This window comes from Sarcophilus harrisii, chromosome 2 (genome assembly GCF_902635505.1).
Source record: "Sarcophilus harrisii chromosome 2, mSarHar1.11, whole genome shotgun sequence".
Lineage (NCBI taxonomy): Eukaryota > Metazoa > Chordata > Mammalia > Dasyuromorphia > Dasyuridae > Sarcophilus > Sarcophilus harrisii.
Genome location: NC_045427.1, coordinates 470,137,092 through 470,151,328, shown reverse-complemented (window position 1 = coordinate 470,151,328; position 14,237 = coordinate 470,137,092). Strand labels below are relative to the sequence as shown.

General features: G+C 33.5%; 1 protein-coding gene across 6 annotated transcripts in view; it reads right to left on the bottom strand.

The window, feature by feature from the left end:
- The window catches only part of RBL2 (RB transcriptional corepressor like 2), a 50,099-nt gene that overhangs the window by 21,728 nt on the left and 14,134 nt on the right, over positions 1 to 14,237 (bottom strand). For all 6 annotated transcript variants that reach the window (XM_031954509.1, XM_031954505.1, XM_031954507.1 and 3 more), the window contains 9 exons: positions 12,956 to 13,116; positions 12,802 to 12,866; positions 11,715 to 11,901; positions 7,312 to 7,478; positions 5,512 to 5,621; positions 4,754 to 4,857; positions 2,896 to 3,033; positions 1,878 to 2,042; positions 1,185 to 1,296 (listed from right to left, as the gene is read on the bottom strand). In XM_031954509.1, coding sequence (XP_031810369.1) covers positions 1,185 to 1,296; positions 1,878 to 2,042; positions 2,896 to 3,033; positions 4,754 to 4,857; positions 5,512 to 5,621; positions 7,312 to 7,478; positions 11,715 to 11,901; positions 12,802 to 12,866; positions 12,956 to 13,116 — 1,209 coding nt within the window. The remainder of the gene's footprint in view (positions 1 to 1,184; positions 1,297 to 1,877; positions 2,043 to 2,895; positions 3,034 to 4,753; positions 4,858 to 5,511; positions 5,622 to 7,311; positions 7,479 to 11,714; positions 11,902 to 12,801; positions 12,867 to 12,955; positions 13,117 to 14,237) is intronic.

Sequence of the window (14,237 nt, the reverse complement as noted above, 5' to 3'; positions counted from 1 at the left end):
TCTCTGTCAGCGCTGAGGTCACTTCCAACTATGAATTTCTGAGATTAAGCAAGTGCTGTCAGCCCCCTTTAAATTAGTACTTTGGGAAGAAGCCCGAGTACCCTGCTATAGTTACAAATCAATGGTGGAAATCAGATTTTTCCAGTTATGTGAATATTTATCTGTTTTATCCATATGTATAAAGTTCCCCATAACTCAACTGTGATTCTCACTGAACTCTGTCTAAACTCCATCTAAACTCAAGACAAATTTACTGGTTAAACCCAATCATTTCTGGCATTCTGCATAAATGCCTAAGGTTTTCAAAAGTAAACTTTCTGCAACTTCAAAGGGTTACCTGTATAGGAATTTCTTTTAGGATATATTAGGAAGATACAAGAAGAGATATCAATAGAAGCTAAGCTTGAACCTATTACTGTTTATCACCAATATCCCACCAACAGACTAGGGAACAAGATTATTAAGTTTACAGCTGAACACAAACCCGAAAGATCATTAAGATAGAATCAGCATTTAGTTCCTTAGATACAATATAATTTGGTTCACTAGGCTAGTGTGGGAGAGCAGCCTTGGGAAGAAAAAAAAACAAACTACATACTACAGATGGAAAAAGGATGTATGACCCTATCCCTGTTCTCTAGAGTTGATCTGGACTTTACATACAGGAGCACTTGATAAATAGGTAAAATTCTTCCTAGAACCAGAACTGATCAAGTCTCAAAAAATCATGGAATTGGACATAAAACATACTAATGAAGATAATATGGCACAATATAAATAAAGCATTATAATTATTATTAAAATCACAACAAATCTCCCTCTAATGTCAGTCTAGGATTTGCATTTCTATGCCTTCAGATGATGCTGTTTTCCAATAGTTGCACTGATAAGGTGATTCATATCTAGTAAGAGGTCAGGAAGATCTTAGCCTGCCTAACTCAGGGAAACATACACATTGTAACACATGGATCTATCTTGTCTTCTAACACAGTTATTTTTCTTTTAAATCATTAATACACATCTCTATAGCATGTGTGTGTGCGCCAGCTCAAAGTATATATGCTCCCCATTATGAATAGGGCATTTTTTCATGCTTAGTTTTATTTGCTCCCCCAATGGGATCCTATAGGTACACATGAAATTCAAATGTCTACAATTTTGAGCTTCTGTGAGTTCTAACTTACTTCTTCCCAATCCTCCACTTTCAGCACGGACTTCATTAACCCTTCTTGGAGTCAAAGGGGAGCCAGTCACACTAATTCGATCTGCCCGTTCCAGGTTTTGAGGTGGCATAACCTAAACAAAATTTATTTACATAGGATGCACAAATGAAATGACAAGAAATAAGAAAATAAACAAGTTGATGGTTTATCCGGTATTGCTTATGAGATTTGTATGCTATCTCAGCTGCCTTTTACAATCCCATTGCTGAGTAACTTCTAAGACTCAAAATACCTGCTAACCTTAGGTTCAGACACTGATCAATACAAGGGAAAGTTGATGAGTTTAAGAATATTTTCCAAAAGATTTTACATCAAATCTCAACAAAAACACCTGCAACTTTCTCAAAACATAGTAGTAATGTACATATTACACACAAAAAATATTAGCAAGAATAAAATTTCCCTCACAAACTTGTGTTAGTACTAAAATTTAAATTTACATTCATTTATGTTTGGAGATCTGGGTTTATTATTTAATTCTATCACAGGTATATTCTCTAAACTTACAGCACTCATAAATCCTTTTTTTAAACAGAATATATCAATGTAATAATTTAATAAGATGGAAATATCCATCCTGAAAAATGGAACTGTGATTTTTATCATTACATCTTTTCTTATTAAAAAAAAAATCCCACAACAAAATTTTCAAACCTCTTCACAGGTAGGTACTTTATTTTCGTTATCTCTAATTCTGTCCCAAAGTGGAGACTCTGGTTTCCAGGCCATGTGATCTAGGATCTGTTCTTCAATATGATTGAGGTGTTTCACCACTTCTCTACAAAGGCCATCTTCTGCTCTAATAAACACTTCTATCACCTGTCATAAAGAAACAGACCCTACTTCATTTAGGTTGCAGAACAAATTATTCATGACATTTCAGTTACATAATAATAAAATTAAAAACAAAATTTGTGTTTTATCCATGCCCAGACAAAAACTGAGTTAGTTAAAACCATGAAAGAAGCAACAAACATATTTATAATTTCATTTGTAGTTATCTGGTGCCACAATGTTCAAGAAAAATTTTGCTTTTTGTTCTGAAAGACATCTACATTTCTTATCTTCAATTTTAACAAAAAATAAAATGGAAGGCTGCCCTGACATAACAGGGCAGAAATGCTTATTTCTTTTGTCCTCTAAGTTCATCATATTTATGAGTCCAAGTTTTTTATTTGCGTGAAGGGATAGCAACTAAATTAAATGATTTCCCTAAACTTTTTTCCCAATGAAAAGCTGTGAATATAGTTCTGTAATAAAACTATTTTATTTCTTTTTTGCTCCTTCTGTTGGAGATCTAGAAATCATTAAGTACCTAATAGGAGGAGAAATGTATAGAAAAATATTAGTATGTAAGTAGGTGATTTGAGGGAGGTGGTGTGGTTTAGTGAATAGAGTGCCAAACCCTAGGTAGTAAGATTCATCTCCCTGAGTTCAAGTCTAATCTCAGAAGCTTAATAGCATCTCTAAGATGAGCTCAAGAAGAAAATGGCAAAGTATTTCAGTATTTTTGCCAAGAAAACCACAAATGGGGTCGTAAAGAGTCAAACACACATGACTCAAATAACAAAAGATGACTTAATAGGAAGATAAGTTAAATTGGGTTGCTTCCTTTTGAAGTTATATATTGATTAATTTTCCATCAAATATAAGTATTGAGTATTAAAAATACCTTATAAAAATGATAAAGTGGTACATCAAAGATTTCTGCAATAAAAGGGAAATTCCCTGGAGGCTTGTAAGAGAAAGTGATGACCTCAAGACAACAGGCTAAGAGTGATCTGTGGAAAGCATCCTGTTCCAGTATACCCTGAAAAATAAAGTCATTAAGATAAAAGATACATTAGACTATTACAAAGAGATAGCATTTTCACAGTGAACTAAAAAAGTTGTCAAAGTCAGCTTCTACTATAGTCATTTTAGAAACAAAGATATTAGAAATAAACTTATGGAAAAGGAAGATATTTGTCTTCTAATAAAGTTATAATTCTCTAATGCTTTATTGTGATATAGAGGTTATTTTGAATATACACTATGCCAGCAAAGAATAAGCACTAGCATGTCTTACCAAACTGAAAGGACTACAAATAAAAGCACAGTGATGAATTATTTGTATAGGTGTGTAGTCAAAAGATTGGCTTGGCTAAGTTTAGAAGAGTTTGTTACCATAAAAACTGGCCACCCCAGAAAATTATTTTTTTAAACCAAGGTAACTTGGTTTAAATGGTTTTTAGATGGGTATTGAGTCATTTTCCTCTGCTCAAATTCTGATTCTGTTTTTATGGTTTTCCACTATCATAATAACCATTATCTCTCTCATTAGGGAGAATACTGATACCAGTGAAATCTTGGATCCTTAAACTATAAATGAATTTATATAATTCAATCTCTTTAGAAAAGAAAAGTATTAATACATAGTATATAGGAATTGGATATCACCCACCTCTACTTTATTTTTAAAATTTAGAAAACAAAATGTTAATTCTTTTGTTTAGTACCATGCCAACTTATTAACTCGTGTTCTAAAAAATAAACTTTAGAATTAGAATTTAGAATGAGAATATAATTTTTGGACAAAATAGCTTAGGAAAAATCCTCATGTTGGCCACTAATTTGCTATGCTTATTTAAATATAAATAAACAGCTTGCTACTACAATTTATTCAATATTTTACTGTGTACTGAAGAGGATGGAACCCTTAAAATTTTTTTTTTTATTTTTAAAGAGGCTTTGATGTTTAATTCACTACTTCTATATGGCTTAAATGAAAATCTCACAAGCCCATTACTTATTCAAATAAACTTAACTAAATCTGGAAAATATGAAAGATATTGTCCCCACTCAAAATAGTTTTAAAATTATAGTTTCCTAATGGCCATGTTGGAAAATCTTTAAACTATATTCAAATAGATAAGAGATTTGTGTGGGACTGAAGCGATGATGGTAAAATGTAGACAATGAGTATCCTTTAGCTTCTCCTGCATGTTATGGTAGGCCAATTTCTTTAGAGTGATCATAGATCATACTGAGTAGGGCTAGAAAATCTCATTATAAGAAATTCTTCCATTTAAGCCCTAAAAAGGGCATCTTTAATAGCTGCAGTAAAACAGATATCCTTTTAATCTTCTTTTGTTTCATTACTCACAATGTGCCAGTCTTTTGTAGCAAGGGTGAGAGATAACATAGGGACAGCCTTAATCCTGCCCTGATAGCTGCAAAACATAAAAAGACCTACAGAATGGTACCCAGAACATTGGGCAAATCCCTTAAGGATATATGAGAAGGGAGAGATAAGAACTGCACAAGATGAGAAACCATAGACAGACTGGTATTCAGAGAAAGTATCCACAAGGATGAGATCAAAGGTATACGGTGATTTGTGTGAAAGTTAAGTTAAAGCCAATATCGCATGTTTCCCCCATGCCCAGTTAAATTCCATTAAGTTTTTCTTGTATTATTTTTAGACAACAATGAATGTCTTAATGTAATTATATTTGACTGTTTAGCTCTACCTTAGTTATTTTACTTACAGATAAATCTATGTCTCCCAGTCTTTTCTGTTCCTGATCAATGACTGATTCCAATACCTTATAGTAAAGTATTTCTGCATAACGAAAATGTTTGCTGGCAATTTCTACAGAAAAAAAAAAACAAAACACCCCAAAACACCTAAATCACATATACAGAAATCGTTTAGGTCCACAAAAGTCAAAATCAAAAAAAATTACAGACCTCAAATATGTCATAACTTTTAAGTGTTTTAACCAATTATAAATCTCTTGAATATGCTTGGTAATATTACTCTTATACAGTAATAAAATAGAATTTATTTTAATGAGAAACTTTAGACCACATAAATCAACCAAGATTACAAGGTCTGTGTTTGTTAAATTGAAATCTTCTTTGCAGGTGACAAGGAAGAGGAGACTATTTTTTAATAAGACACATCATAATGTACCAATCCTTGCATACCATTCTAATATTAAACCGCTACATCTAATATCCTTAATGTTAAACAATCGCTATTCTACCACTTAATTTCCTTTTTCCAAAATATTATAAAGGAATGATCGAGATTAAAGGCTGACGTTTATTCTGAGAAAGATCTGCCATTTGGATAAAAGAGAAATCAGGTCAGCTAAAAGCAGATACTATATTCCACCTGATAGTGTGAATTAAATGTTACTGTGTCACCAATCTCTCACCCATATTTCCGACTCTTCAAAAAAGGGCCACATTTAAGTCAACTTCAAAAAATAGTGCAACATACCTTGATGCTAAACCATACCTTTAGCACAACTGCTAAAATCACCATCTGTCTGGGAATGCTGACAATATATTTCATACATTTCTTTCAATCTGTTGGCAATAGATTGAGTGGGATCCCTGGTACATGCCCTAGAAAAGAATGAAAATAAGATCTAACAAATGTTTGGCTAGTCACAAAAATACAGACTGATCAAAGTTCTGTTTTTTGCTAATACACATTTAAAGTAATATGAAAAACCCTGCACAAAAACTACAAAGTAACCTTACATCATGTCTAAGTTAGACAAAAAAGCTGAAGAAAAGCAATCAAGTAGTTGTAACCTCTGTTATGGGCTAATGAAACTTCCCAATGAAACACATATCACTTTGGATCAGGCTGAAGTCATAGATTTTGAGTTAGAAAGGATATTAGAAATAATATAATTTCAACTCCTTCATGTTCCAGAGGTGAGCAGGGCAGTCATAGAGATTACATCATTTTTCTACCAAGGCCAGGATTTGACTTTAGGTTTTCTGGCTCTAAGTTCCAAACTCTTTCCATTGTAATGTGCAATCTCTTGCCATGTTCATCTCTTTTTATCCTTTCCCTCATTTATTTCTCCATTTTCCTCTTCTTTTTTTAGTCTTCTGTCTATCTTTGCCTTATGATCACTATTGGTATCCATGGGTGGTTCTTAATCTTGATGATAACAATTTCATGTAATTGGTGACTATTATTGAATAACATGCCATCCCTTTCATGCCCCCCCCCCCCCCCCCCCCCCCCCCCCCCCCCTGAGATTCTTAACAATAAGATGCCTCCTGCAAAACTGGAATGAGTTTCCTACACTGACCTATACTGTAGCATCATGGAATTTTGGAATTGGACAGGAGCTTAGCTATCATTTAGTTTTGTTTTAGAGAAGTAGAAACTCAGCTCTAGAAAGTGAAATGGCTTGTCCAAGGTGACAGAATTAGTGGCAGAGCTGGAGTTAAAACTTAGGTCTTGGGTCTCCAAGTTCTACTCCAGTTCTCATTCCTCTATTCCACACTACACTGGTTCCTGGAATAAGGTGGTATACACACATACATATGTATACACAAATACACTGTATGTATGTATTTAACAAATTTGTTAAAATAGGTAGTATGGTAGGTACATAATAATATAATTATTGCTACTCTTCTCCTGAATTTTATACATGAGACTTAACACTTCCACCTTATATATTAATCACCCTTAACATGAAATTATCCCTAAAATATCTTGCCCTGATGGGTCTCCCTCTCTTTGGAAGTCCCTTACTACTTGTGTTATATAAAATATAACATTCAATTACATACTATTCTATTCTATCAACTCAGTTGTATTGGTCTTATCTTTTCAACTATAATATAAGTTCCTATTTATACTTCTGTACCTCCCAAAGTAGGGCAGCTAGGTGGTGCAGGGAAGTGTTGGGCCTTGCAGTCAGGAAGACTCATCTTTGTGAGTTCAAATATGTCCTCAGACACTTAGTTGCTGTGTGACCCTGGGCAAGTCAGTTAACCTTATTTGTCTCAATTTCCTCATCTGTAAAATGAGGGGGGAAAGGAAATGGCAAAGTACTTTATTATCTTTGCCAAGAAAGCCTCAAAAAGGATCACAAAGAGTTAGATACAATTGAAAATGATTAAACAAGAACAAACCTATCAAAGTGATTGATAGTGCAGAGTAAATGCTTAGTAAATACTTTTGCATTGATCAAAGAAAGAAAAATACGCTATTTTCCTGGTTACTTTATGAATATATTAGGAATTTTTCATTTATAATGGCCTGGTAACTAAGGCTCAAACTAACCTTAGAACTTGTTCTAATTTCTCACTTGGTGAATTTTTGAGGCCTGCCAGCATGGTGTGAAGACGACTCAAGCTGTGAGTAGCTATAGAAACAGGGGTCACATAAGGGTTGTTCTCCTTAATGTATCTGCGGCCAGTAAGTGGAGTTGAAATCCTAAATGCTTTAGACTAAAAAAAATGAAAATCAAATGAAAAATGTTATTTCAATCAGAATAAAAACAAAACATCACTTTTCACAATTGGGAACAGTAGGCCAAGGAAATCTCAGATGAGGCTTTAATAAACGTTACATATGCCTTTTTATTTATAAACAATTCCGAGAGGATTTATCATCTGTATAAATGTGACTTCAGTCTGCTTTTCACCTAACTTAGGATATCTCCTGAAAAATCAAGCCAAAACTAAGTCCAAAAGAAAAAAATGAGTTATTAAGAACATTAATAATCTTGAAAACACTATGCTCACTTCTGAAAACCAAAATTTTAAGACTTATTTTATTTGCTTTAAGAATGTCTCAAAGATTCCCTCCCACCAAAAAAAAAAAGAAAAGGAAAAGAACCTATTTGTACAAGAGTATTTATAGCAGCTCTCTTTGTAGCAGCTAAAATTTAGAAACCAAGGAGATCCCAAACAACTGGAGAATGGCTGAATGAAACGTGCTATATGACAGTAATGAGTACTATTGTGCTATAACAAATGATAAGCAGGATAATTTCAGAAAAACTTGTAAAGACTCACATGCACTGATATAAAGTGAAATGAGTAGAATCAGAACATTCTACACAATAACAGCACTACTATATAAGGAACAACTATAAATTACTCCACTATTCTCAGCAATACAATGATCAAGACAATCCCAAAGGAGTCAAATGGTGAAAAATACTATTTGCTTTCAAAGAAGAAACTGAAGGAGTCTGTACAGACCTAATATATATAATCAATCATTTTTTCTTTTTTCCCTTTCTTCTTTCTTGTTCAAGTTTTCTTCCACAAAATGATTACTATAGATATGTGTTTTACATAATTGCACATGTATAATCTGTATCAAATTGTTTACCAACTCAGAGAGAGACAGAGGAAGGAAGTAGGGAGAGAATCAAGAATTCAAATTTTTTTAAAAATAAAGAGTATTAAAAATTGTTGTTACATGTAATTGGGGGGAAATATTATCTTAAAAAAAAAAAAGAAAGAAAAGAAAGCAAGCCTCGGAAGCTCCAAATAGTATGCCAAAATCTGATGCCCAAATAAAATCAGTGACTTGGCAAAATCTCACCTGATCTATAAAATCTGCTTTAAAGAGAAGGGGAAAAAAACACTGAATGAATGTTGGCTAAGAAAGGTAATCAATGGAAATTACTTTTTTTCCAGAAATCTCCTCTGTCCTTAGGTAATCTGTTGTTTATTTACTGTTGTTAAACAATTCTATTTTATCTCAGTTTTTCAATGAAGTTAAATTCTTTTAAAATTCAAAGAAATAAAAGTAGACAAATCTTCATTGAAATAAAGGACACTATTTTATGGTGTCAATGGAACATTTCTGAAAAAAAGTTAAATTTGTGTCAAAGTTAATGAGCAGGACCAGGAGATCATTATATACTTCAACAACAATACTATATGATGACCAGTTCTGATGGACCAGGCCATCCTCAGCAATGAGATCAACCAAATCATTTCCAATGGAGCAGTAATGAACTGAACCAGCTATGCCCAGAAAAAGAACTCTGGGAGATGACTAAAAACTATTACATTGAATTCCCAATCCCTATATTTATGCACACCTGCATTTTTGATTTCCTTCACAAGCTAATTGTACAATATTTCAGAGTCTGATTCTTTTTGTACAGCAAAATAACGTTTTGGTCATGTATACTTATTGTGTATCTAATTTATATTTTAATATATTTAACATCTACTGGTCATCCTGCCATCTAGGGGAGAGGGTTGGGGGGGTAAGAGGTGAAAAATTGGAACAAGAGGTTTGGCAAATGTTAATGCTGTAAAGTTACCCATGCATATATCCTGTAAATAAAAGGCTATTAAATTTAAAAAAAAATTTGTGTCAAAGTTTATAAGCAGAAAAATAAATTTTTAATAGAAACATTCTTTCTAATAATTCAGAAATCAAGGTATAAATGTAAGTTGTCTTATTTTCCAATTTTTACTATCAAGTGAAGATCACATAAAACAGAAAGGCACATTCTCTTGTGGAAGATGTCCTGCAAAGAAAAGTTAAGATGTTCATCTTTGAAAATGAGACTTTTTGCTTAACTGCTTTAAAATCAAGAATTTTTGCAGGACCTCCACAATGGGATCTCTTATCACTCAAAAAAAAAAAAAAAAAAAAGTGGCCTAACAAACTATTCAGGAAAGAATAAGGATGACAAATATTCATTTGTCTAGACCAGGTGACATGAAGAGGGAACAACAGGCCAGGCACAGAGAAGCTGGGTTCCACTGGAGAACCTGCTCTATAGTTTCAATGACCCCTGACACAAAAACTCATCTTTTAAACTCTAATATTCTATAATTATGAACCAGAGAATGCTCTTTAATTTTTAATTAAAATGGCTAAAGTTGTTGATAAATCTAGGACAAAAGAAAGGTAGGAGGTCTAAATATGCTGCTATATGTGAGATAAGAGGCTCAAAGATCTGGAAGGGGCCTCAAAGGTCATCTAGTTCAGCAATTTCAAGCCTAAAATCGCATAAGCAGATATGCTGAGAATTGATTCTAGGTCTGATTTTAAATGCAGCATTACTTTCCTTTGTATTACTGTGAACTTATATATATGACATACAAGAAGTAGCACAAAAGGTTTGATTAAGGAAATGTATGATTGAAAAAAATGGAAAAACTAAAAAAGAACAAAGGATAATAAATGGCAAAACTTAAGTGCTGCATTGGGAAGCAAGTGTTGCATTTAGGAAAAAATTTCCTATACAATGTATACATTTTCTATGAAGAAAACACAGATAAAAATCACAACATGAGAAAACATGGATTTGCATTGATGAAAGGGTGATCCACATCATGGATCCCCTGGAACATTACGGTGTATTTTCTTATGTATTAAATGAACTTGATCATTTTAGAAACAGCTCATAAAAAAAATCTGATCACATATTCACAGGATAAATTGTCTTTTAAGTTTCATAGTATGCAGCAAATAGATATTAATAAATTGAGAAGAAATAAAATTATTATGTGTTTTGTGGGGTTATTAAAAACAAAGCTATGAACAAGCAAAGCCAATGATTATTTTGCTCCAAAAAAATTTACGTTATAAATCTAGGGGGAAAAATAATCTGATCCAAAATAATTCTGACCAAGAATTTCACTCCCTAAAGGCAAAGTCAAATATGACTTCTGACATATATGGGTGCTGTGTTGAGAACTCATCTATTCATTTCAGACTATAGTGTCAGACCATAAAAGAAAGGTGGCCAAATAATTCCACTGTTTAACAATGATTCAGGAAAGAACTCTTAAGTGTGATAACATATAGCACCTTCCTGTAGATGATTCTCAAAAGTGTTCCAGGATGTGCTGGTAGTAAAGCTTAAATTTTTTCCATACACCAACATCTTTATACTGAATTGGCTTCAAACAGTTCATATACATAATATGTGTATATATATGTAGGTATATATATATATTTTTTAAATGGCATGTTCAAATGTTTAAAACAGCAGTTTGTTTTTCTCATTTCACTAATGAAATATCAAAGTATTTCTGAGTCTGTTATTTTTAACAGCTTGAGCCTGCTTATTCACAGGCATTCACCCATGAAATTATCCATGCTGCCTTTGGCTGCAATCTCTTTAGAACTCTCATATTCTTTTGTGCATAAAGCACCATGAAGGAAGTTGAAAATTACTCATTTTACTTCCAACATCCTGAGTGTCTGCTTCAATTAATACCACATGATTAATTTTCAAAAAAACACTAAAGCAAGATTTTATCACTGTTGAAACACAGTTGAAAACTGCAAAGTACAGCAAGAGGCTGAGAAAACTGCACAGACTTGTAAGCCTCTCTATAACTCAGCCTCCCAAACCAATGTAGAAGTCAACCTTTCTTAAAGTGGCTAATTGCCATCAGAACCGTCTATTGAAATTAAGTGTAAAATGATGCATTAATCTTGTTCAATGATTTGTTAAAGCAAGTAAAATAAATAAATCACTGTTTATATGAAAATGGCTAAGAAGCATTTTTTTTCTTCCACTGTCATATACAAGTCACATGGGGGGGGAGGGGGGGGGGGAGAACATCCTGCCCTCACTAAGACTCAAGCAGCTATGAAGCCAGGCTAAGGGTAGAATAAGACAACTGCTAAGTTCTGTTTTCTTTTGATTCAGACTTCCTCTAGAAGTACATTAGAGCTAGGCTTACTTTACTGACCTTGTCAAAGTGCTGCTGCAAGCTGTACTTCACCTGCACCCTTTCAGCTGTCTCCAGGCCAGAGCCAGTATTTAGACACCTTGTGAGGGTTCCAATTTCCTCCTCTGCATCTTCTCCAAGAAAAATTCTTTCATCTAAATTTCCTACAGATAAAACATATTCCTCATAGGCCTTGTTGATGGCTTTGCTATTAAAGAGAAAGAAATAAAGCAAGTGAACAATCAGCAATGACCAACCTAATCCTGAAAAACAAATGAGGAAACATACTTGGCCTTCTTTCAATAGAGAAATGAAATACATTCACTTTGTTGGTTGTTTTTTGCTTTATTGTTTTTTTAGTTATAAGGGAGGGTTCCATGGAGGAGAAGGATATAGATTAGGAAATAACCACTGTATTAAAAAATGTCAATACTTTTAAGGAAAGAGCATAATTTCAGAGAAGTGCTGTTTCAATGAATGCTTTTAGTTTTTCTAATCATTCCATTTTTTAACTATTAGAAGAATTGCAAATATAACCTTGTGTTTATAATTAGCTTCCTTTAAGAAGATTTCTAATGAGATCCTCATCAAGTTCCTATAATTGCTTTCCAAGAGCAGATTTTTCCATGTGGATGGATTTTAACTCTTAACAATAATCTACCAGATCAAATGAAAAAAGTTTTAGAGAATGTCATTCAACATAGTTTTGTGGTATTCCTTTTTCCACCACAAGATCAGATTTTGAGCTAGAAGGGACCTCAGATACTACCTAGTCCACCTGACTCATTGTATAGATGGGGAAACTGAAGCATTAGTAAAAGTATTTGAAGAACCCAAATCCTCTGACTCCTGAGTCAATGTTCTTTCCACTGTTCTATGCTGACTCCCCAAACTTTCTAATAAACATTTAAAAAAGCATCTTAAGGAATTTAAGGAATAACAGGTAAAATTTCTATACCCATTCTAAATCAAATTTGAAACTAGAAAAATTAGTAACAAATTGAATAGGCTTCTTTTGTCCATAAAAATTATCTTTTTTTTTTTTTTTTTTTGCAGTTTTAAAAATATAATTTTAAGTATCTGGTTATTATATAATAAAAACGCTCACATGCTATCTCCAAAGTTTCCTGGATCCAGAAATCCAGTAAGATTTTCTTCTCTTCCTTTCAGAAGCTATGAAGAAACAAACAAACAAAAAGGCTGTCAATTTATCATGTAAAATTTAGCTGTTTGGTATAATGTCTTTTCTGTCCCCTACAAACCTTTTTTTCAAAAAGCTTTCTAATGTAAGGTTTCCAGAAATGTTCTTTTATTCCTTTTGCCTCTAAAACTAGGCCATCATGCAGGGCACAAAGTGGCTCAATGACACATGGTGGATCAGAAGAAGGCTTGGAGTCCTTATTATGGAAATCTTCAGGCAGACCTACAAAATATTCACAAGCATACAGGTCTCAGTTAATATTAAAGGCAATGTACTAAAAAACAAAAAAAAACAAAAAGAGATATTGTCAAAAGATTATAACATAGCAACAAGGTAAGAGAACATATAATATAGGTCTAATCTATTTTTTTCATTTTAATTATCCATCAAAAATACTCAAACGGTCTTTAATTTTGAAAAACACTGTCATACATTTGGAAATAGCAAGAGAAATTTATAATTACTGCCACATGCACAATGAAGCTTAAAAGGGCTAAACTATCAGAGTTTTATTTTATCCCCTAGTTTCAATATCCTAACTGCTGAGTTATTAAGACAGAAGAAAGTCTCAGAGCATTACAAATCAGAATTAATATTCTGAAAGTTAATTATGATGTTCACTGAATAGAAATTTCTCAATATCCACTTAGCTTCTTACATCTTAGATCAGTGATAGAAAAATAAGAGAGGAAGGAAAAAAGGAGTAAGGAGAGCAAGAGGAAACAACAGTAATGAGGCATCAAGAAGTAGGAAGGGAGTGTGGAAGGAGAAGAAAGAGAAAAGGGACAAAGGATAAAAGACAGAAAAAGTTGGGAGGAACAAATAAAAGAGAAAAACCCAGGGGAAAAAGAAAATATGAGAGTGAGTATGAAGTCTGATTTGTGACCTCCCAAATAATCACACCTACCTTGGTGATATAATCACACCTGCCTACCCTGTGCATAGCTTGCTATATTTCCAGGTTGTACTTTCCCAGGCATTCTGGCTGGCTCAATCTGCACCAGTTTGCAGTAATTCATTTTATTCTCACTTGGCACAAACCCCCACTTCAGTCTGCTCATTGTCCGGCAGAGGCTAGGAAGCTTCGGGAGTAGAGATATTGAGATGTTATGGTAATACCTCTGTAATAATGACAAGCCACCTGCCCAGATAGGAGGAGAGACAGTTTGTTTGAGAATGTTAAAGTTTCCAAACTGTGCATACCCTTTGATCCAGCAGTGTTACTTATTGGACTTATATTGCAAAGAGATCATAAGGAAGGGAAAGGGACCTGTATGTGCACGAATGTTTGTGGCAGCCCTCTTTGTAGTGGCCAGAAACTGGAAACTGAGTGGATGCCCATC